This window comes from Pipistrellus kuhlii, unplaced genomic scaffold, assembly GCF_014108245.1.
Source record: "Pipistrellus kuhlii isolate mPipKuh1 unplaced genomic scaffold, mPipKuh1.p scaffold_m20_p_13, whole genome shotgun sequence".
NCBI classification, from domain to species: Eukaryota; Metazoa; Chordata; class Mammalia; order Chiroptera; family Vespertilionidae; genus Pipistrellus; species Pipistrellus kuhlii.
Window position 1 is genome coordinate 13,856,986 of NW_023425438.1, and position 24,372 is coordinate 13,881,357.

The 24,372-nt window shown below is 45.6% G+C and overlaps 1 protein-coding gene and 1 long non-coding RNA gene across 3 annotated transcripts in view; one reads left to right on the forward strand and one right to left on the reverse strand.

Annotated features, from left to right (window-relative positions):
• The window catches only part of KIF3C (kinesin family member 3C), a 30,872-nt gene extending 25,340 nt beyond the window's left edge, over positions 1–5,532 (forward strand). The window contains exons 6-8 of one of the 2 annotated variants that reach the window (XM_036435004.2): positions 2,442–2,550; positions 2,727–2,899; positions 3,114–5,532. In XM_036435004.2, the coding sequence (XP_036290897.1) occupies positions 2,442–2,550; positions 2,727–2,899; positions 3,114–3,207 (376 nt within the window). In that variant the 3' untranslated portion in view covers positions 3,208–5,532. Of the gene's footprint in view, positions 1–800; positions 1,356–2,441; positions 2,551–2,726; positions 2,900–3,113 lie in introns of those variants that run through there. The other variant, XM_036435005.2, reaches the window with a different exon arrangement.
• On the reverse strand, positions 5,197–12,122 carry LOC123652209. The gene is made up of 2 exons (XR_006741387.1): positions 12,067–12,122; positions 5,197–5,259 (listed from the first exon to the last, which is right to left on the reverse strand). It is a non-coding gene; the product is annotated as an uncharacterized LOC123652209 (long non-coding RNA).
• Between the last annotated feature and the right edge of the window lie 12,250 nt (positions 12,123–24,372).

Here is a 24,372-nt window from a genome sequence, read left to right on the forward strand (position 1 = left end):
ACAGTTCACAAAATTCTATCGTAGCTTTAGCTCTTTGGCCTACTGCAGAGGGTAGATCATGGAAAGTAGGCCTGGGGCAGAAGAGGGAGTAGAGGGGGAGTTTGGTGTCCCAATTACAGACGCCCCTCCCCCAGCCCCTTCTTCCCGCATGCCACCCAGAATAGCCCTGGCATCTTTGTGGGGTCAGGCTGCCAATTTACACTGATCCACTGCTCTGCTCGCCCAGCCCAGTCCAGCCCAGCCGTGTCCTTCTGTCCTGTTCTCAGAGCCTGCAGTCTTCAAGGTGCACTTCAACCCCAGGCCGGTTCACGTGTACTCCTAAGACAGTACAGCATCATATTGTCTCTTTCTAATCAGATGACCTTGGACACCAAAGACAGCCTGGTGTCTGCCCTGTCTGCACCTCAGGAGGCTGGTGTCCAATTCAAATGGGATATGTAGGCTCCTCTTATATACGACAAGCTATTATATCACTCATTCCCCCGCCGCCTTCCGAGCTGTCACCGGTGCTGCCCTCTCAGGTGCACAGCCTCCGGGGCTCCACCGCAGCAGAGCCTGAGAGGTGGGACTTCTGCAGTCTCATCCGTTCTGCCTTCCTCTCTAAAGAGGAGTCAGCGGGGGCCCAGGTGGGGCCCAGCACTCTTCTTTCACCTTTCACAAAATGAACCACAAGGATGTTATTGCTCTCCCTGCAGACGGCAGGCATTGTTCATGGGCTCCTGCCTGCCTTGCTCTGTTCAAGGACAGAGCGTCCTACCTGTGGATTACTTGCCCGTTTCGTCCCCTCCTCTGCCTTCTAGCTGTCTGCCTTTTGGCTTCTTTCATTGCTCATTTGTGTCCCTGCTTGAAGTGAGCAAGTGGCATTGAGAGTACGTCATCATCAGGGCCAGGTACAGCGTCCTTGTGGTGTCCCATGCTCGGTGTTTGTCTTGGTTCATCTCAGCCTTTTCTGGAGGACAGGCTGCCATAGCTGAGGCTCAGAGAGAGGAAGCCACTTCCTGAGGTCTCAAAGCTCTCGGAGCCAGCATTCAAACCCCGCCTGTCTTCCTCCAAAACCTGTGTGGGGTGTTTTATTTTAAATTAAAGTAACTTTCTTGTATTCTTTCCTATCTTTTTCTGTTTCTGACAATCCAGTAATACATTACACTCATCAAATTGCTGCAAGTAAAAAAGTCTGACATACCGTGAGTTGGCAATGGAAATTTTCGTAGGAATAACCACTTCGAAAAGCAACTTGGCAATATCTAGGAAAGTTGAGATGCACATACCCTACAATGCAACCATCAACCATTCCATTCCTGGGTATTTACCCCAGGGAATCTGTTGAATATGTAATTGAAGATACCTGTAAAGAAATGTACTTAGTGGTGGGGAGGTGGGGGAAATCAACCTAGGTAACCATCAACAAGAGAATATATACATAAAAATATATATGCATCTATATATTGCCATATTAAAATCTTAAAATATGCCCAGCCAGTGTGGCTCAGTGGTTGAAAGTTAACCCATGAACCATGAGGTCACTGGTTCAGTTCAGCACGAAAGGGTTGTCAGGTTGAAAACTGAAGTTTTGGTCGACAACCGAGACATTTTTTGAGTGAACAGTCAAGAACCAAATTGTTGGAGATGGGAGACATTCGAGAAACAAGATTTGGCTGTAATTAATAATGTTGAGCATCTCTTCATGTGCTTATTGGCCATTTGTATACCTTCTTTGGAGAAATGGCTATTCAGCTTCTTTGTCCATTTTTAAACTGGGTTGCGTGTCTTTTTTGTGGTTGATTTATAAAAGTTATCTATAGATTCTGGATACAAGTTCCTTATCAAATATATGATTTGCAAAATATTTCCCCCATTTTGTAGATTGTCTTTTCACTTTCTTTATACTGTCCTTTGAAGCAAAAAGTTTGTAGTGTTCATAAAGTTCTACTTACCTATTTTTTTCATTAGTTACTTGAGCTTTTGATATCAAAGGTAAGAAACTACTGCATAACTTAAGATCATAAAGATTTACTACTATGTTTTATTTGAAAAGTTTTATAGATTAGATTTTACTTTTAAGTCTATGATCCATTTGGGGTTAATTTTTATATTTGGTGCAAGGTAAGGGTCCAACTTCATTTTTTTGCCTGTGCATAATCCAGTTGACTCGGTATCACTTCTTAAAAATAATATTTTATTTTTATTGCTGACATTATTACAGATGTCTCCTAGTCCCTCACACAAACATCCCTCACTTTACCCCTCTCTACCTAGACCCTACTTTTTTTCCTTCTGTCCCTCGCCAGTTGCGAGGTTGTGTTAGAGAAAAGAGAAGAAAATTCCAGAAATCTGCAGCCTGCTGGGCCTTCTGCCTACCTGAATGATACTTACTTCCTCAGAATATCGTCTTCCCTTTGTGCTTGAAGGAAATCCATTCTAATACAGCCTCTCCCCTACAGCAACAACAGCCAAATGAAGAAGCGGCCAACGTCTGCGGTGGGCTACAAGAGGCCTATCAGCCAGTATGCTCGGGTTGCCATGGCAATGGGGTCCCACCCCAGGTACAGGGTAAGAAGCTGGAAAGTAGGAGGGGGGAGGGGAGAGAGCCCAGGGGAGGTACTGCTCACAGCCTCTGCTTCCTCCAACCTACCTCATCACCCTTGCTGCACCCCGTATTTACTGAGCGCCCAGAAGGTACAGTCATGGGGCTGCTGCTTATGTCTGGTGTGATGCTCCTCCCACAGGCTGAAAACATCATGTTCCTGGAGTTGGATGTGTCCCCTCCAACTGTCTTCGAGATAGAATTCTCTCATGACCAAGACCAAGATCCCCGTGCACTACACATGGAGAGGCTCATGCGGTTGGACAGCTTTCTGGAAAGACCCTCCACATCGAAAGTTCGAAAATCCAGATCCTGGTCAGTACCACCATGAGCAGAGCAGGCAATGAACGGCCTTACGATCGGAGGCAGGGGGACTGCACCGGCTACCCAGCTACCAGAGGGCGTGAAGGGGGGTCATGACTGGGGTTGTAGGGAAGGAGTTTCTACAGCAACAGGTGAGAGGATGGACGGTCCTCACTGCCCTCTTTCCTAACCTCCTCTTTCACCCACTTGTCCCCAACCCCTGCAGGTGCCAGAGTCCTCAGCGGCCTCCACCCTCCGCCGCACATGCCTCACTGGCCTCCGCTGCTCTGCGCCCTGCGACAGTGCCAGACCATGAGTGACAGCCTTCAGTTAGGCTGCCCGTCTGACAGGCAGATGGGATCGCCAACCCTGGATCATCTCACCTGCCGCTTGGTGTGTGTGTGTGTGTGTGTGTGTGTATGTGTGAGGGGGTGAGACTCCAGCAGACCGTGCCTCTGCCTGCTCTTCTCAGCCTCCTTTATTTAATTAATGTTATTTATTCACGGAGCTCAGCTCAGTTAGTGTGGGGAGAGGCCCTCGCCTGAGCCTGCCCTGGTCACTGCATAGCCTCCTTTTCTGCTGACTATAGACCCCCTCCCCCAGCCAGACCTCAAGCTCCTCTCCATCAGTTCTCCCCCGAAGGGATGGTGGCCAGTGCCTGAGAAGAGAGGACTTTTTCTACCTGTCTCCAAAACTTCCATCTCCTCCTGTGCTGGTGGCGAGCAGCTCCTAAGCACGTTCTGGGACTAGTAAAATGCTGGGCGTCCCCTGAGGACAGGAGAGGTCCTGACAGTGCTCCCAGCACCTTCTGGGCCTCAGAAAACCTTGTTCAGCTTCTTGGGCTCCTCAAAGACTTAACAGACCTCCCCCTCCCAGCCCATGCTCTTCAGCTTGGCAAGAATCCATGGCTTCCCAGACTGCTTCCTGCTCTCCTTCCCAAGCCTCGGGTAGGAATTGTGAACCAACCAGTTGCCGCCTCCTCGGACCTGCAGGAAATGGAACAAGAATGGAGACACTGCAGGAAATGGAACAGGAATGGAGACACTGCGGACAGTCACCAAGGGAAGTCCCTCCTCTCCTCCCATGTCCTTTGTGTCTGTGCCCCTCCAAGAAGTAACTTTGGTCAACCAGTGGTCCAAGCCAACTCCCTGTTTTTGAGATGCTGCTCCTTCCTGCTTCTAATGTCTTCCCTGTAGCTGCCTGGATCCCAGTTCATAGTGGAGGGAGCGATGTCATTATCCCCGCCCCCGGCTCAGCAAAGGTGTCGGCACCTGTTGCTTCCCCCTTCATTTAGCACAGGAGATGGAGACGGGGGCACGATTATTCCCCCTGCTTCTGAGTCACATGTGTTGGGCTCTGTTTTGTTGAAAACTAACCCCGTCTTCGGCATTGTGGAAATTGGTCCCTATGGAAGTGCTCTCCACCTTCCTTTGTGACATCCCAAGATGTCTCCAGGTATCTCAAGTGATAAGTAAATTTCTACCAAAAAAAGAAAAGAGATTAATTTTCATTGACTTTTTAAAGTATGTGTGTTGGTGGAGGTTTGAAGAGGTAATCATGAGAGAAAAACGATGGTTTGGGACTTTAAAGTACCCTAGTAGTGGGAGTCTACAATTCCTAGGATAGGAGGAATGTAGTCATTATCTAAAAGCATAAAATTGACTGATGTGCCTGAAATTTAGTGTGTGGGAGGTGGTAGTGGGGCTGATTGCCCGGTTATTCTCTTTCCATCAGGAAATTACCGTAACCCTTTTTACACTTTTCAAGTTCTGCTCTGAGGACCAAGCTATTGTTTTGTTTTGTTTTTGTTTTTTATCAATATGCTGCCATTTCTGCTGCCATTTCTGGACTAGATGGTTGGGCAACTCAGTTACCATTTGCTCCTGTCCATCAAGGATATCACATTTTTTCATCAGAGCCCAAGAGATTATTTGAGACTCAGAATTCAGATACTTGATTCGGCTGAGGCTGGGACAGGAGTTGTGTGTAGAAATCTCCCAGGTGGCCTGGGCACAGTGACCTCCTTCTCGTTTGTGGATGAAGCAGCATGTATCACCCCATTCGCCACTTGGACCCATTGACTCTGCATTGTCTGGTCACTCCACCCTCACAGTCTTATAGCACAATCTTCCCAAGTTCACCGCCCCTGGTCTGAGGGCTGCGCCCAAGGTATGGTCAGAGGAGGAGCTCCTGCCTGCAGTTTTGTGTATGTGTGTATGTATGTGCGTGTTTGTGTGTGTTTAACTCCACTGGGGATATCTACACTCAGTGTAAGATATGCTGGGAACAGGGCCACTGGGGTGGTTGGATCTCAGTCTCTCTGCTTCTCTCTCTCTCTCTCTCTCTCTCTCTCTCTCTCTCTCTCTCTCTCTCTTGATGTATCAGACATTTGGTTGACAAAGTAAGGGCCCTGATTAGGACCAAATTTCCGTGTCTGTCGCTATGGTCTTTATTTAGGACAACAGCTAATGCAGTGGCCCGTATATTACATATGTAATATATAAATATATATATATATAAAACATTGCCCTCTGTCTCCTTGGCGTAGATGACAAGAAATGCACCTGCACCCTGGTGCTGCCAGCAGCCCGCAGGCCCCAGCCCCTGTTCAAATTAACAGTCAACAATAAAGGAATGAGCATCGTCACAGTGTTGGTTGCCTGCCTTCTCTTCCCTTTGTTTCTTCCTTCTTTTACTCCCGCTTTTATTCCCTCCCATCTTTCTCTCCCTTGTTTTCCTAATGTGGGTTTAGTGGCACAGGGAGCCCAGCTGCAGTTGATAAAAGGAGACTGGCTGCTTAATAAAAGGGGACGCGTCTGCCTAGCATGGCCGAGAGGCAGGTCCCAGACTCTAGGCTGACGTCTGTGCCAGAGCCACGGCCGCAGCTGTTCATGTTCTCGTAGCATCCCCGCCCTGTTAATTCTGAACTATTAGCAGATTTCAGAACTGCCTAGATGCTGTCCAGATAAATAGCCTTTGACAGCTCTGCCCCGTCTGTGCCTCCATGTATCATCCAAGACAAGCTAAAACAGCCAACGATGTGCGTACGGCAAAGCAGGTAGACGTGCCTGGCACATGGTGGGCATCAAGTTAAAATAAACACTACCTTTCCCTTGTCATCTCTCCCCAGGGCCTCTTTCCCTCCCTTTTGGGTTCTGGCGATTGGCTCTCTATAGCAGGGAGGAAAGAAAGCAAACCCGGAGCCCCTGGCTTCCCAGAAAGGACGGGGTTGGTCGGTTGCACAACACGGCGTGAAGCATTGTTTTGGCGATGACAGTTTTCCTGGAGAGGCTCCCTGCCTCACCCCGGGCTCCGGCCCTGCCTGTCACAGGGTTCCGGGCTGGGGCGGCTCTGCTTTTTGAGAGGGACTTGCCAGGTGTTGTGTCGGGTGCTTTACACTTAGGCTCATTGCATCCTCCCCGGTGGGAATGATTGCCACTGGCTTATAGATGATATTTGGGGCCACTGACTGTAGACGTACTTCAGAGAGACTGTGGGTTCCGTTCCAGACTACTGTAATAAAGAGAGTTGTCATCTTTTTTGTCATGGTCTTGCCTTTAATTTGCAAAAACAACGCAACACCTGGGAAGCGCAATAAAACGGAGTGCAATAAAACAGGGCAGGTGGAGCCTTGGCTAACGGTTGGTTCATAATAACGCTGGACTTGGAGACTTCAGGACCCATATTTTGTTTTCTTCTGTGCTACAGGACCTGTCTGAGCCATCTGTACCTCAGAGACCTGACAGGCACCTTGCATGTTCTACAAGCAGTGGAAGCCATGGGCAGGGTGGTTGGAAATAAAACCAAATCTGCAGACCCTTCACCTCCACTCCTATTCTAGAAGCGCTCATTCCTCCCGTTAGCAGAGGGCTCGCCCGTGTGGCTGAGGGGGGTGGTTTTCCAGAGCTCCACGAAGCAGCCGGAAGAACTCGCCCTTGGCCCAGGCCTTTGTTGACTGTTGATAAAGAAACTGCCATGTTTCACTTCTTCCTCCAAGACTCGGCACCTGGTCTCCAGAGTTACTTCTTTGTGTTTTCATTGCCTAGGGGTGGTGTGTGTGTGTGTGTGTGTGTGTGTGTGTGTGTGTGTGTGTGTGTGAGAGAGAGAGAGAGAGAGAGAGAGAGAGAGAGAGAGAGAGAGAGAGAGAGAGAGAGAGAGAGAAACTCTTAGCCAGGACTAAAGATTCGCTGAAGCTGGCCTGAGCAAAATGGGAACACAGAAGTGTGCAGTGGACACCAAGGGTGAGAACAGAACAGGCCTTGGTAATAGCCTACTACCAGGGTCTCAGACACCACAAAGACCCTCTCTCTTTCACCTCATCTCTTTCTGTGTGGGGTTCCTGCTCTTTCCTTGGCTGCTCCAGTTCACGACGTAGAAGATCTCTGCCAGCAGCTCTCTGTTTACATGATCCAGTCATCCAGAGAGACTTAGCGTCTCGGTCCCAGTGCCAAGTTCATGGTAATGTGATTCTGATTCAGTGTTTTGGGTCAGGTGGGTGGGAACATGATATATGAATAATACCTCCAAGAGTCCTACAGCTGTAACCATGTATATGTGGGCAGGGGCGCAAATAAAGGTATTTCTCAAAAAAAACAACAACAAAAAATGATGAGGATAACAGGGAGATTAGGGTATGCTCTAACAGTTAACCAGACAGGTCTATGACCAGTGTGTCCATTCACCCAGGATGGTTCATTCTATTATTCTGTTCATTTTTCTTACAACAATTCACCTGCATCAAAATGACCACCCTCAGAGATCTTTAGGCCCAGGATAGATCCATGTGGTGGACATTATAGGCTGCCTTTCTGATATCCATTCTTCTCTCTGCCTTATTTATAAGTAATTTTGTGTAAGGAGGGCAGTGCACACAATTAGAAACACTCTTTCCAGACACCCTTGCTGCAGAGGGTGGTCATGTGACATGGTTTTGGCCTAGGAGATGTAAATGAAAGTTGGCTAGGGATTTCTGGGAAATTATTTTTGCTTTCCTGATTTAGATATTTCCCATCTCTCCTCTTCCCTTTTCTTCTTCCTGCCTTCTGGAAGTATATTCTTTCACTGAACAAAAAATTTGCATCTGCCACCCAGGCACTCCAAGTATTGTTCTAAGTGCTGGAGATGCAGTAGGGAGGAGAACAACAGATAGCTTTATCCACACAGTGCTTGCCTTCTAGGGTGGAGAGAAAGAAAAACACATTGCACATACATAGTATACACATAATGGTGCTAAGTGCAGTCAAGAAAAATAAAGCGGAGAAGGGAGGAGATAGGGAGTTCCAGGTACTAAGGTGAGGGGGAGATTGTGGTTTTAAGGTCCATACTAAGAAGGTGACATCTGAGCAAATTCCTGCAGGAGGTCAGGAAGTGGACTCCAGGAGAGGAAAAGCAAATGCAAACATTGTGGACAAGATTGGGCCAGGTTGTTCAAGGAGCAGCAGCCATATTTGCAACCCTGAGGCAATAACCACAGCATGTGAAAGGTTGATGGAGTAGAGACACCGGGAGACCTAAGTTCCTGATGGATTTGTGGTTCCGTGCCAGGCTGGGTCTATCCACTTATGCATGTATAACGCTGCCAGACAGACCCCGTTTAGCCAATGCCAGGGGGATGTGCCAGGAACCTGTATTTGAAATGAGCACCCCACTGATTCCAAGGAACTGCTCTTTCAAGTCTGAGCATCTCGGTTTTAGCGATCTGTGGTTCTGAGTCACGCTCACAGTGGGCCTGCCCTTCAACAAGCACCAGCAGCAGGACCACCTGCCGTGTAGACACCATGACTGTGCTCAAGGATGGGAGAGGCAGAGGGCAGGAAGCCACGGAGGGCACAGAGACCCTGGAGTCCCTGAACTCAACCACATGTTTCTTCTTCACAACTGGGTGGAGGGAGGGGACAGGGTGCCAACTTGTTTGGATTAAAAAACCAAAGTGATTAGTTACTCACCCAAAGCTCCCGGTTACAATAAGGAAAAGAAGAACCAGAAAGGAAAGGGATTTCCAAAGGCACACAAATGGTGATCGGGGAGACGGGCTTGGAAGGAGCAAGGGCTTACTAGTCAGACACACTGTTTATATTTTTTTGTTGTGTGTTTCTTTTTATTTTATAATTTTTTTTTATTGATTTCAGAGAGGAAGGGAGAGAGAGATAGAAACATCAGTGATGAGAATCATCAGCTGCCTCCTGCATGCTTCCTACTGGGTTCAAGGCCTCAATTCAGGCTAGTGCCCTGACTGGGAATTGCACCGTGACCTCCTGGTTCATAGGTCGACACTCAATCACTGAGCCATGTCAGCTGGGCTATTTTTATTTTTGAAATAATTTTAAACTCACAGAACAGTTGCAATAATCATGCTAAGAACTCCCACATGCACGAAAATGCCAACTGCCCCAAGAATGACCTTTACCACAAAAGGATCCAATCCAGGGTCGTCTGTTGCACTTAGTTGTCAGGTCTCTGTAGTCTCCCATCTGGAATTCTTCCTCCGTCCGCTCTTGACTTTTGTGACCTTCACATTCATTAATATTAAAGGCCATTAATGTGTGGGCTGTGCCTCGATTCAGGTCTCCTCACGGTTGGACTCTGGTGATGCCCAGCACTGTGGTCTTCTCACTGTATCCGGTCAGGTGGAACACGATGACATTGCTTTGTGCTATGACTGATCCCATTAGCTTTGATTATTTATTAAGGTGGTGCCTATCAGGCTCTATTTGCAAGGAGATACCGTGAAACTAGGTGACCATTCCACTCCTCCTCTAAATTTCAACCACTAGTTTGAATACTCATTGATGTTTCCTGCTTGAATTTATTATTATTATTATTATTATTATTATTATTATTTATCCCACGGGTATTTTTCCATTGATTTTTTAGAGAGAGTGGAAGAGAGAGGGAAAGACAGAGAGGAATAGTGATCTGAGAAAAACACATGGATTGGTTGCCCCTTGCACGACCCCAACCAGGACCCCAGTGGGGAGGAGCCTGCAACCGAGGTACTTTCCCCTGACCAGAATCGAACACAGGACCCTCTGGTCTGCAGGCCAACACTCTATCCACTAAGCCACATGTGTCAAACACAAGGCCCGCGGGCCAAATCCGTCCCGCCAGGCCTTGCAATGTGGCCCGCACAGCACTGTCATCACTGCACTCCGCTGCGTTTCCATCACAATGACAGTTTATGACTGTTCAGTAAACCATTCGGCCCGCGATTTAGGCTGGATTTTAGATTTTGGCCCCTTCTCTGATTGAGTTCGACACCCCTAAGCCAAACCAGCTAGGGCTTGAATTAATTATTACTATATGGTTGCTAAATGATGGCTTTTAATTTTATTGTTTCTTCTACGTTTATTAGTTGACGTTAACTTGTGAGAAACTTCTTTCTCTTCTCCTTGTTTGTTTGTTTATATCAATGTGGACTCATGCATTCCTATTTTATTCAGTGGGTTATGATTTATTATTATTATTATTATTATTTGATGTTCAAATTATGCCAGATTTGGTTAGTGGCTGTGCCTTCAAGCTGCCTTCTGTGTCCTTCTGAAACGTTTCCATTATTCTCTGAGCACTTCCTTACTTTATGGCACAAAAAGATGTTACAGACTCATCCAAGGATTCCCTTTAACGATGAATGGAGTGTTTATTGCTAAAGACTGGCTCTCCTCCCAGGCTCCCTCAGTGGATAGAGCTCGGAATGAATATACATAGGATACACATACTTGCTCGCTCACACACACTGTATAATTATGTTTACTTTACTTCTACCTATCTAACCATGAGTTCATGCTGCTCCCTCCAGTTCCAACCCAGAATGAGGGTTTATTCCAGTGTTCCTGCTTTCATATTTACAGCTCCTTTCTCTGACCGTCGAGAAACCTGGTTTCCATTAACTTCAATGTGGTAGCTTGTGCCCAGCGCCCTAGTCGATGGCCAATTTCTTGACCCACACAGAGTTGCCACCCTGGTGCTCAGTTGGCCTCCTGACATGGCACTGTCCTCTGCCAGGCCCCTGCAGTGCAGGGCTGTGCCTCATGGCTTCTGGCTGGATTGCTAAGGAAGGGAGAAAGAAAGGGAGGGGAGACCGGAGAGACATTCGATCTGGAGCAGGAACCCTCCCCCATTTGATATTCCTCTCTGTGTGCTGAAGCAAATTTAGAAAAGCACAAGAGGAGGAAGAAAGGATGTGAACCGCCCCTCCTCGAGGGGCTTACTAATCAAATCGTCAGGAGAACTTCTTTCTGAACGTGGAAAGTGAAAATCCAGCATCTCATCACCTACTGCTCACTGTGCAAAAGTCTGGCTTTTGAACTCGTGCATCCTCACATAGCCAGGCATTTGGTCTCCACAGAGGAGAAGATGAACAGTTTCCAGCGTCCCACATCTCACGTATTCACACAAACTGACATTTTATTTAATTTTTTTGACTGATGGATTTTAGAGACAGAAGAAGGGAGAGAGAAAAAGAGAGCTAGAGGGAGAGAGAGAGAGAGAGAGAGAGAGAGAGAGAGAGAGAGAGAGAGAGAGAGAGAGATGTGTTGTTCCACTTATCCCTGCATTCATTGGTTGAATCTTCTTTAATTTTTTTAGTCTTGTATGTACCCTGACTGGAGATCGAACCTACTACCTTGTTATCAGGACAACACTCTAACCAGCTGAGCTACCCAGCTAGGGCTCAAACAGTCACTTTTCAAAAATTGTATTAAATGGTCATATTTGAAGTCTAATCTGTGACCTCCCCTTTCCTGAGCTAGTGCCAACCCTGGAATATAGCTGATTAAAGACCAACTTTATTTAAAAATAGGCATAAAGTCTGATGAAGCTATTAAGCTGTTCTCCCAGGAGGAAATTTAAGCACATGTTCCCTTCCTTCCTTCCTTCCTTCCTTGCTCCCCTCTGTTAGGGTCGCCGGAGGAGGAACGCAGGAGGACAAAGGGGGTAGAGAATAATGAATTCTGGCCCGCACCCAGGGAGGGGGAGTTAGAGATTTTAAAGACTCCAGGTGGGTTTTTTCTGGGTGGAGAATTCTCTGGGCGGGTCCTGGGGGAAAAGATAATGGTGTTAGCAAGCGGAATGTGGTCCTTGCCAGTGCTAAGCAAAAGGGAATGTCTGCGGGGAAGTGATCTAGAGGTCAGTTACCAGGGGAGGGGTGTCAATTCAATTATTTCATCAGACCTAATAGCCACCTCTCTCTCTCTCTCTCTCTCTCTCTCTCTCTCTCTCTCTCTCTCTCTCTCTCTCTCTCTCTCCCAGAGGAGGGGTGTCAATTCAATTATTTCATCAGACCTAACAGCCACCTCTCCCTCTCTCTCTCTCTCTCTCTCTCTCTCTCTCTCTTCCAGGGGCCAGAGCCCACAAGATGGGAAATTGTGATAAAACACACACACACACACACACACACACACACACACACACACACACACACTTTTATTTTTGAGTAGTATGATAATATATTTTACTTCTCTACATTTTAAATGAAGAACATAAGACTGGAGAACAGAAAATAATACTTAAACATACAAACAACCGACTTCAGTTCTGCAGTTGGGCTGGCTTTGTATTTGGTTGGTTAAAATACATATGAGAGAGAGAGAGAGGGAGGGAGAGAGAGAGAGAGAGAGAGAGAGAGAGAGAGAGAGAGAGAGAGAGAGAGAGGAAATGGGTCTGCAGAAAAGCGATAAAGAGGTGAGAGAGCTATGGGGTGCCGTCTGGAAAACACAGTGCGCTCAGAAAGGACAATGCGCCAGCAGCCCCGCTTGGCGGGGGACTGGGAGGAGCTCAGCAGGAAGCTCCGTGCTCCCGCAGGGCCCTGGCCCTCCTGGGTCCTGGGAGCCAAAGGAAGTGGAAGCTGACCTTGGAATCCTTTTGGCTGGTGCAAGAATTTCAGCGTCACCTCTGCAAAGAAAAGCGGGTTTTCTGCTTTTATGATTGTGCGTGCAACTTTTGAAACTTACGGTTAAAACGATGGAGAACCAGAGAATTCTAGAGGCTTAGCTAGCATTTGAGGAGTGGCGTGTGCTTCAGACAATCTCTTCCGTTAGCAGGCGGGTCAGCGGTGCAGCATGGCAGCTCCTTTTGATCTGCAAAAGCGGCTCGACTCATCTTTGTTCTTGCAGAGATCAGGGCTGTCACAGTGCTGAAAACTTAGTGTTTTGGCCCTTTCCTCTTGTCAAATTGAGTCCATATTTTGACTGCATTTTGTCCTAGTAGGACGGGATGCGGTGGAAAGGATAAGGAAGCGGTTTGGTGAAAATGACGGAAAGGAATACATCGATTTTTTCTGCCCTCAGTGCAGGAGGGAAAAATCCCTCATCCCTCCCAGCCTCTCCCAGCAACCAGAGCCCCAGAGACCAGCCTACTCCTTACCTCCCAGGGAAACAGCTCACCCCCCGCTCCGTTTGCTTTGGAAACGGGGAAGCATTCTAGCTGATGAAAAAGGGGGAGGATAGCAAGTAAAATATTTTAAAAAGAGAGCTAGAATTCAACTCACAAAACCACTGTTACCAACTACAAAATGAAATTCGCCTTTGGAATATTACAGTATTCTTCATTTCATCGGTGAAGTGAAGGGGAGCTTTATTCGTTCATTTCTTTAATGACTATTTGCTGAAGGCCTACAAGGAACAAGGCATTGTGCTCAGTATGACCCCACCAACAAGTCCTCACCGCTGCATAGCTTACTGTTGTCACCATTTTCACGGCTACCTCCCCTCCCCCACCAACTCTGGCCCACGAAGCTGCAAGAACCTAACTGGTCTCTCAATTTCGACCTTTTCTTTCGCCTCCCCTCCTGTACCTAGTGGTACATTCTCCACACCATAGCCAAAGAGATATTTCATAGCAAAGAAATTACATTTAAAATGTGGTCAGATAAGATTACATGGGTTCCCCGCTTAAAACCCTTCCCTGGCTTTGCGGTGGACTTTAGAAACTGGACCTTTTTTTTAATGGCCTACAGGGTCCTACATGATCTGATTCTTGACCATCATGTGTCACTCTTTCCCTTGCAGGACACTCCAGCTACACTGGCCCTTTTAATTTCGTTCCTTAATATGCTATGCTCGTTCCCTGCTCAGGCCCTTTGCACTTGCTAAGTCCTTTTTTTGGAATGTCCTTCCCCCAGGCTTGCAGATGACTGGTTCCTTTTTATCATTCAGGTCTCAAATCCAATGTCACCTTCTCAGAGAGGCTTCCCCTGGGCTCACCCAGGTAATTTCTAGTCCATCACCCTTTTTCTATCTTCTAAACTAGGGGTGTCGAACTCAGTCAGAGAAGGGGCCAAACTCTAAAATCCAGCCTAAATCGCGGGCCGAATGGTTTACTGAACAGTCATAAACTGTCATTGTGATGGAAACGCAGCGGAGTGCAGTGATGACAGCGCAGTGCGGGCCACATTGCAAGGCCTCGCGGGACGGATTTGGCCCGCGGGCCTTGTGTTTGACACATGTGTTCTAAACGCATAGCACTTGCCATCACCTGAAGGCGTTTGATTTGTTTGATTGCTGCTATTTGAAGTTCTCAGTGTGATGCTGGAACTGGACAACCAAGGGGCGGAAGATGAGACAGGGGCCGGAGACCAGGACACAGGCTTTATTAGAGGAGAAGACCCCCGCCGCCGGCTGCCTTCCAAAGGGAGGGAGAGCACCTGTGCAGGGGGGAAGGCGCCTTTTGAGGGGAGGAAAGGGAAGGGGAGGGGCTTAGGTACTCGGCATACGCTGATTGGTGGTTTCACATAAGGCACATAGTTAGGGACTTAGAAATGGGGGGCTTAGTGTGTTTGGCAGGTGCTGATTGGTGGTTCAGTGTGCAGTCCATATAAGGTACCTGGTTAGGTGCTCAGGAATGTTCGGACTGCAGGTGGAGTTAACTTCATTCTTCGTCCATCGTTGGGGGAAGGGAGGATCTATCAAGGGGTCCAGGCTGCCTGTCACTACCTGAGCCAATTAAACAAGACTGGGTCGAATCGTGTATGAGCCTTTATCATGCAGCAGTATGCGAGAGCAGCAGGTCATTCACAAAAATCTGCTCAGCACTCAGCCACCCACCCCCATACACACACACTCAGGGCACTTGTAGGAGGCAACCAATCGCTGTGTCTCTCTCACATACATGCTTCTCTCTGTGTGTCTCTCCCCCTTCTTTCCACTCTCTATAAAAAAATAAATAAATAAAAAATCAATGGAACAATATCCCCGAGTGAGGATTAACAACAACAACAACAAAGGAGCTGACATTCCTGATGGTTATGCACAGGTTTGTTTCCAGGGAATGCTGCTGAAAGCCAGCCTGGACGATGAGAATACTTGCCAAGGGCTCTGCTGAAGCTCCAGCTCCCGGCCTCACAGCGGAGCAGAAGGGTCAGCCTCCGCAGGGCCGGCCTTTATTTTCACAGGAGCGGAGCCTCGGCGGGCCAGCAGGACCCCAGGGAGTCCGCACACGCTGTAGCTAGGACACAGGTCCTCAGTGAGGAAAAGCTCCTCAGGGAACCTCAGTGAAGCCTAGCGGGACGGGAGGCTCCCTACCCTCGACTCCTGGGCCTGTGGTGTACCATAACCACGCTTCTCTCCAAAGGAGTCTCCATGGAAAATGGAAATACTCAAACAGGGCTGAGGAATTTTTTAAAAAAAATATATGTTTCTATAGATTTTAAAGAGATGTGAAAAGACAGGAAGAGAGAGAAACATGGATCAACTGCCTTCTGCACACCTCCTACTAGTGATCAAGCCCGCCATCCTGCCCAGGAATTGAACCCAGGACCCTTTGGTGCACGGGATGACGCTCCAACCAACTGAGCCACACCAGCCAGGACAACAAAAACAGTTTTATTTGCCTTATCTCATCCAATTCTATGCTAGCAGGTAATAAGCTTTTCATTTCCCCCAGATCTCTTAGTTACAGGTGCTTGAAGTCAAATGTTTTAACTTCCAGAATAAAGCTCTTCCTAAACATTTCAGGGAATAAGAAAGGAAACACCAAAAAGAGGAGGCCAGGCAGAGGGGTTAATGCCCACAGGGCTCAGTCCCACCGGGGACCTCTGGGAGACAGTGTGGAGCACGTTTCCGAGTTGACCCCAGAGAAGCAGAGAGGCGGGGTGTGTATACACTAACCTCTTTCAGGCACTGCTGGAGAGCTGAGTCCATTAACACTCTGGCAATCAGAGTTGGCCCCAAGAGTGGGCTAAATATGCACCTTGGGCCAGAGAAAGCCAGCAGGCACAGGGTTGCAGGTATTGGCAGAGAAAAGCCATCAGAGTGAGGACAGCGAGGTCTGTGCCAAGGGAATAGGTGCAGGGTGCCAATGCCCTTTGTTTCACTCTGATCTACTTGTATCCCAAATGAAGTCCATTTTGGCACTGACTCATCAAGGCGGTGTTAGCCTGTGGCAATAACTAAAACGTTAATAGTAGAACCAGCCTCAGTCCTGTTACTGACTACTCTTCCCCTAGCTAGCATCTCCCTCTTTTCCCACTCAGTCTGGATCCTCCTCCTCCTCAGCCAACCTATCTGGTCTTGGTTGCTCACCTCCATCTTTGAGGAGCATCAGACCTTCACCTCGAGGTTACTGAGCCCTCACGTGAGAACCAAGTGGTCCAATCCAATGGATCCTCCAATAGGGAGCCATGCTGGTGTTTTGAGTCCCTTGGTATCACTGTCAACTCAGAGGTCTAAAAAAAAAATATGGGTAGTCCCTTTCTCTCAGTATTCAGTTATTCCAGTAAATGGCCATAAATCCTTTTGTGGAAGGATTAAGGGAGTCATTATTGTATATACTTATTGCAGCATTTTAGGGTCATTCCTCAGTAGTCAGCATCTTCTTCAACTCATGGGTCCTAGATGTGAGAGCTGGCTCGGGTCTGGACACCGGGTGAGGGACCGTGATTTTTCATCACAGTGGCTGACCTCAGATTTCCACTCACTTGTATTAGTTGTGTATTTGCTGCATAATAAATTACCACAAACTTAGCAATTCAAAACAAAATCTGTTTTATTATCTTACAGTTTCCATGGGTCAGAATTCAGGCATATCTTAGCTGGATCTTCCACTTGAGGTTTTACAAGGTTGTAATCAAGGTGTCAGGTGGGCTATGTTTCTTTCTGGAACTCCTTTCTGGGTGGAGCTCCTTTCTAGAGTTTGGGGTACTCTTCCAGGTTGATACGGTTATTGGTCAAATTCAGTTCCTTGCAGTTGTAGGACAAAAGGACATGATCTTCTCTCTCATAGGAAATTTACTTTAAGCACTTTGCTTCTTCAAGTCTTCAGGGCCATCAGGGGAATCTTTCAGTTCAATTGACTAAAATAAGACCTAAACAAATAGGTCTTATTTGTTTTGTTGCTGTTGTTTAAATATGTTTTTATTTATTTTTTTAGTGAAAGCAGTTGTATTACAGAAAAGCTTCCTGCTGCAGGGAAGGGACCCATGCCCTGTCTTTATTGATTTTTACTTATTTATTTATTTTTTAAATATATTTTTATTGATTTCAGAGAGGGAGAGAGAGATAGAAACCTCAACAATGAGAGGGAATTATTGATCAGCTGTCTCCTGTGCACCCTTTACTGGGGATTGAGCCCACAACCCAAGGATGTGTCCTTGGCTGGAATTGAACCTGGGACCCTTCAGTCTTCAGGCCAACATTCTATCCACTGAGTGAAACCAGCTAGGGCTGTTTTTATTGATTTTTAGAGAGAGAGGAAGGGAGAAGGATAGAAAGATAGAAACATCGATGAGAGAGTAACACATCGATCAACTGCCTTTTACATACTTCCCAGTTGAGATCAACCAGGGCATGTGCCCTAGCCAGGAATCAAACAGGCAACTTCTTGGTTTCTGGGTTGATGCTCAATTGCTGAGCCACACTGACTAGGCAAGATGGACTTTTTTTTTTTAAATGAGATAACCTAATTAAGGAAGTAACTATCCCATCACCTTTGCCATAATCTACTGGCAAGAATCAAGGTTTTCAAGGAGAGAGAGTTATATAAGAGTGTGACTCTTGGAGGAAGGGGGCTCACTGTGTGTCTGTCACATTCATGCTTGATCTTGTTTTGAGTATATAATTTAAGCAAATTATATTGTCTACCTATCTATCTTGTTCAGAGGAGCACCATGGTCTATAGCCATTGCCCCTTGAATCGGGATGATCTCATGACTTGCTTTGACCAATAAGAATGGAAAAGGTGATATTGTGCCAACTTCAAAGTCTAGGCCTTGAGACTCCTTGCTGCTTCTGCCTTTGGCCTCTTGATGTGCTAATATCTTCGCTGGGAAGGAAGCTGGTCTAGCCCAGGAAATGAAAGAAGGCCAATGTGGAAGAATACCAAAGTCCCAAGCCAGCAGTCAAGGTCAGCTGCGAGAAATGTAAGTCATGCCAGCGTGGAGCTCTCAGTCCAGCTAACTCTGCAGTGAATACAGGAGTGAGCACGGAAGAGGAACCACCCAGCCTACCCACAGAATCACAAGAAATAACAAGTCAGTGTTGTCTTAAGCCACTGGTTTGGGGTTGGTTTGTTACACAGCAATAAGTAACTGAAATACGTATTTCTACACTAACTCCAGTCAATCATTGTTCGACGGTCGTTCCTTCAGGCATGAAGACCCTGGCTTTTTTTTTTTTTTTTTTTTTTTTTGTCTGCCCTGCTTGTGAGACCAGCCGGCTCCAGTGATCAGGGAAAACTCGCAGGCAGAGAGTCCCAGATGCTTGCCGGAAGGAGCTGTCAGCATATACAGGAACTCTGAGTGCCGAGCGGATGTGTCGGAAACCAGCCACATTTGCTACAACCTCAGAACCTCTTTTTCTCCAACTTGTAAACATACCATATGTGGAATGGGGGCGGGAGGTAGATAAGAGGAGGTTTCTTTGAGGAATCAAGGACACTGGAGTGGATGGTGTCTCTGGGAGGCACCACCATCTGGGAAAACGTTCCAGAACATGGAGTTGGGACTTGTAAAGACTGAGATTGGGGGCCTACCTCATTATTTTCATCTTCTCTGACTGTATAAAAGCCGGAGTCCGCACAGCCTGCTGTCAGACTGCATGCATAGAATCTTCCATTGTTCTCTGCCTCCCTGCAGGTGAGCTCACTTACTACTCCTGCTGGATTTCTCTTTAGCCTCCCATAAAATCTGTTGTCATTCTCCTCACCTCTTAGCATCTACCTGTCTCCCAGCCACTGCTCCTGAGGTCCTCACCAACTCCAGATCCTGTCCTGTTCAAATTTAGTTCATTCAGCGTTTCTGTTATATCCCATATCAGTTATTAGTGTTTTTCCCATATTAGGACTTTTAAATTTTAAGAAGTCTGAAAAAAGGGATTTGTGAAAAAAGATCTCATCGGACCTCGGCAGGGTAGCTCAGTTGGATATTGTCCCCATATGCCAAGATTGTGGATTTGATTCCAGGTCAGGGCACATACAAGAATCAACCAATGAATGCATAAATAAATGGAACAACAAATCAGTATTTCTTTCTCTCTCAAGTCAATAAGTAAAAATAAAATAAAAGGAATGGAACCATAAGAAGGAATCTCATTGGTCAGACGAAATCACAGGAAATCTCAGGAGTGATTATCTCCATTCTAGCCTTGTAGGGAGATTATATTTAAAGTTGCAATAAGATGTGATAAAGTACCGTATTTTTCGGACCATAAGACGCACTTTTTTCCCCCCAGAAGTCGGGGGAAAAAGTCCCTGCGTCTTATGGTCCAAATATAGCCTACACATATACTTTTAAAAAAAAGTTTTTTTACTTGCCCGGCTCTGTGTGGTCTCTGTGTGCTTGCCCGGCTCTAAAATGGTTCTAAATGCTGCTGTTTACTTTACAGGGTTGATTACATGTGTTTATGACTGTGATGTTGGGTTTTAATGCACATAAAATATTTTAGGACACTATTTGTTTCAGAATCTTTTTTTCTTCATTTCCCTTCTCTAAAAACTGGTGCGTCTTATGGTCCGGAGCGTCTTATGGTCCGAAAAATACGGTAAGCTGCAGAGTTGTTCCCAGGTAACAAATGTTGGTAATTAACATTTCAAAATAGGGAAATGTTTCTTTTGTCTCAACACTCAAAAAGATAAAGTGAAGCAAATTTTGTGTGTATAGCAAGATGAGCTGTGTTCCTGTATTTGGAATAAAAGGAAGTGGTTCTACAAGGGACTAACCAAAGAAATGCACTTCCAGCTTATTAAGACCACAAGAGGCCCCTAGCTGGTTTGTCTCAGTGGGTAGAGCTTCGGCCTTCGGACTGAAGGGTCCCAGGTTCGATTCTGGTCAAAGGCACATGCCCAGGTTGCAGGCTTGATCCCCAGTAGGGGGCGTGCAGGAGGCAGCTGATCAATGATTCTCTCTCATTGATGTTTCTCTCTCTCTCTCCCTCTTCCTTCTTCTCTGAAATAAATTAAAAAATAAATAAAATAAAGAAGATCACAGGAGCTAATATCACAGCATTTTGTATCACACATGCAAAAACATTCATGTCTAAAATATCCAGATGCAAAAGAAAAATTAAGTTTAGAAGAAAACCTTAGTCTTAAAACAAAGATCAGAAGTTATGGTGTATTATTTACTTCTTCTAAGAACGGCAAATGGTGGCAAAAATAAATGAGGTTTTTTTGTACTTCTTACGATAGTGACTTAACTTTGTCTACCATCTATCAAAAGCTGCCATTCATTTCATCTAACCCTCAGAACAACACCCACTATGCCAGCTAGTTCTAGTTTAAATTCATGACCACTCATTTCAGAAGGAGTCTCTCAATGCTGCCAAGCAACCTACTGCACTTCCTCAGTATCTCCTCTCCCCATGTTCCAAAACAATGATTTCACACATCCTCTGCTCTCCTCAAATCTCCCACATCCTCCTCCACTTCCTCAGTCCCGCCCACCTCTTCCTAGATCCCTCTCCACCTCACTCCATTCTGGATCTTCTTTATAGTTCATGGACATGCCAAACCCTCTCCTCAACCTTAGGGCCTTTGAAATTCCCCTTCCCTCTAACAGGAATGCTCCACACCCCGATCTTCTCTAGGCTGGTTCCTTCTTGCTTTTCTTGTCTTCTGTTTCAGCTCAAATTCTCAGAGGAGCTTTCCTTGTCATCTAAAGATGCTCCCAACTCAGTCACTCTCTTGCACAGCTACTTGTTTTATGGTTTTTCAAGCATTTATCAGTATCTAATGTCTGTTTGTTTCTCTCCTGTCTCCACTTGAATAAAGCTCCATGGCAGCATAACCTTACCTACTTTACCTGCCTGGTTTACTTCTGTATCCTCAACACACAAATTTGAGCCTGGGGTGTTGAGAAAAGGTTAACATGGCAGCAAGAGGGCAAAACGGCTGCTAAGGATTGTATCCCTCCATAGTCCTAACAAGCCTGTCACATGATAGGCTCAAAATGAATGCTCATGGAGTACATATTCTCAATTTTTGGCAGATGAGGAAACTGAAGATTAGACCATCTAAAGAAATTGCTTCAGTTTATCCAAGTGGAGAGTAAGCAAGTTGGGACTTGAACCTAAATCCTCTTACATCCAGGCTGTGTCCCCATCTATATAAGATATCTCTTGCCAGGGTGAACATTGTGTTTGGCTTCTGAGGGCTATTGTGAATGTGGACAGCATTTAAGACAACTTCAGAATGAATAGTCAAATTCCTCAGGCAGAAAACCAAGGAGATGCTGAGGACATCTGGCTGGACAAAGCCCGTGGTAACCAAGGAGCAGCACAGCCTGGCTATTCCCAGCTCGCTCCTGGCTGGCCTCCAATTCCGCCGCCTTCCTTCCTGCTTCCTACATCTCCGAGTCTCTGGCCACCTGCAGTCCAGGCCAGTTGAAGTCAGCTCTGGTTTTCCCTACATGGCCATGAAGTGAGCTAGTTCATGCCTGTCAATAGTATCCAGATTCTACCTTAGAGAACCTGAAATAGGATATTTTCCAAAGGGGGGTGGGAGGTCCATCAATTCTAAATCAGCCTTTATACATCAGCCTTAATGCTCAGGAAGTTGCCTTTTTATGTCTCTGAAGAAAATGAGAACCTTGTGTTGTCACTTTATTGATTTTCAGAAGGAAAAGGAGAGAAAATGGGGTCTCTGGCTGTTGCCTTAAATAGCATTTTGGAAAATCTCATCTAGGCGAGAGTCTCAAGAGATGCTGAATTTAAGAGATCCGTTTGTTGGATTTTCTTCAGAAACTGAGACCTAAACAGGTTATAAAATTATCATTTATTTTTATTTATTTATTTATTTATTTATTTTAATATATTTTATTGATTTTTTACAGAGAGGAAGGGAGAGAGATAGTTAGCTAGAAACGTCGATGAGAGAGAAACATCGACCAGCTGCCTCTTGCACACCCCCTACCAGGGATGTGCCCGCAACCAAGGTACATGCCCTTGCCCGGAATCGAACCTGGGACCTTTTAGTCCACAGACCAATGCTCTACCACTGAGCCAAACCGGCCTCGGCAAAATTATCATTTATTGAATGTTTATTGTATACCTGTCATTATTCTAAGCTCTTTATTTGAATTTTTTGATCTTTATAAAAAAGTTATAAAATACAATAGTTACTATCACTATCACACCCATTTTCCACATGAGAAAACTGAGGCAAAGAAAGATTTTTTTAAAATTTGTCTGAAGTCACATGCTTATGTGGTGAAACCAGGATTTCATTTTCAACACCTGTTTTGTGTTTGCTTGCTTGTTTGTTTTTGCTATGAATTCCTTTGACAGTTTGTTGAAGCCTATTGACTCCTTCTCAGAATCTCTTTCAATGTATAAATAAAGTACATAAGATTCCAAAGACATTTAGCTTCACATACAGTGATCAGCTTATTAGAAAAACAACTTTGTAACATGGCAATAAATGTGCTTCATTTAAAAAAATGTTTTTATTGATTTTTTTAGAGAGAGAAGAAGGGAGAGAGAGGTGGAAACATTGATGGGAGAGTAACATCAATTGGCTGTCTCCTGCATGCCCCCTACTGGGGATCAAGCCTGTAACCGGGCATGTGTCGTGACTGGGAATCAAACCAGCAACCTCTTGGTTTATGGATTGATGCTCAATCACTGAGCCACACCAGCCAGGTGTGCTTCATTTTCAATGCATTACATGACATGATCTAGTGGCAGGTCTAAAATATTGAAATTATGCCCTGACCAGTTTGGCTCTGTGGCTAGAGCATTGGCCTGTAGACTGAAGTGTCCCAGGTTCAATTCCAGTCAAGAGCATGTACCTTGGTTGTAGACACATCTCCAGTGGGGGGTGGGCAGGAGACAGCTGATCGATGTTTCTAACTCGCTATCCCTCTCCCTTCCTCTCTGTAAAAAATCGATGGAATATATTTTTTAAAAATATTGAAATTGTGATAACTGTAATACAATATAAAAATATCTGTGATTTCTGTTAGTGACAAAGTCATAGGTGACAAATCAGTTTAAAATTAGTGAAAATAAAAACATAATTTTGACTAAGCTAATGTCCAAGCACATGCCCCTGGACTCCAGGTTGGGAACCTGGATTCTATATCAGGATATAGAATCTGAGAACAAAATACTCCCTGCAGTGCAACCAAGCCCTCCTAACTGGCCTCCCTATTCCTAATGTCACTTATTCTCCCTGCCCCACCACTCTTCTCTGGCTGTCATTACAAACCGTGATCTAGAAGGCTCCTCCTTGGAGCCCTGCTGGACACTCTCTCCAGCCCTAATCCCCATGGGGTTTACATTGTCTTTCCTCTAGGTCACTTTGGGATCTTGCATACAGATTTATGGTTACAACATATTTAACTTGTATATAGGTCTTTCTTACTTTAATATGAGCTATTGGGGCCCCGGCCAGTTAGCTCAGTTTAGTTCGAGTGTCATCCTGATACACTAAGTTTGTGGATTCCATACCTGGTCAGGGCACATACAAGAAGCAATCAGTGAATGCATGAATAAGTGGAACAACAAATCAATGTCTCTCCCCTTTCTAAAATAAATAAATAAATAAATAAATAAAGTGCTATTTTGGAGTAGGAACTGTGTCTTGTTCATTCATTCATTTATTTATTTATTCATTTAATAAAAATGTACTGAGCACTTTCTCTTTTAAGGGCATGGCACATATAATAATGAACATGACAGATGTAGTCACTGTCCTCATTGCTTTGTAGTCTTGCATTCCTTTCTGGTCCTCAGTATTTGTTTGGTTCATGGCTGAAAGCTAAAAACTAATTTATTTAATTAAACTCATTTGTTTAATTTAATTAAGTTAATGGCAATGAATTCTTATTACCACATGCATTATTTACCTAGTCTAGGCCCAAGCTAAAACATAACACAGGAATATAAAGAGTACTTGAGTATTTTTTTTTACCATATGGACCTTAACATTTTTTTTTTCTCTCTCCAATCTAAATATATAGAGTGGCTGAATGAATTAAAAAAACATATGCTAGTCAAGACCGGTCTGGCTCAGTGGTAGAGCATCGGTCTGCAGACTGAAAGGTCCCAGGTTCGATTCCG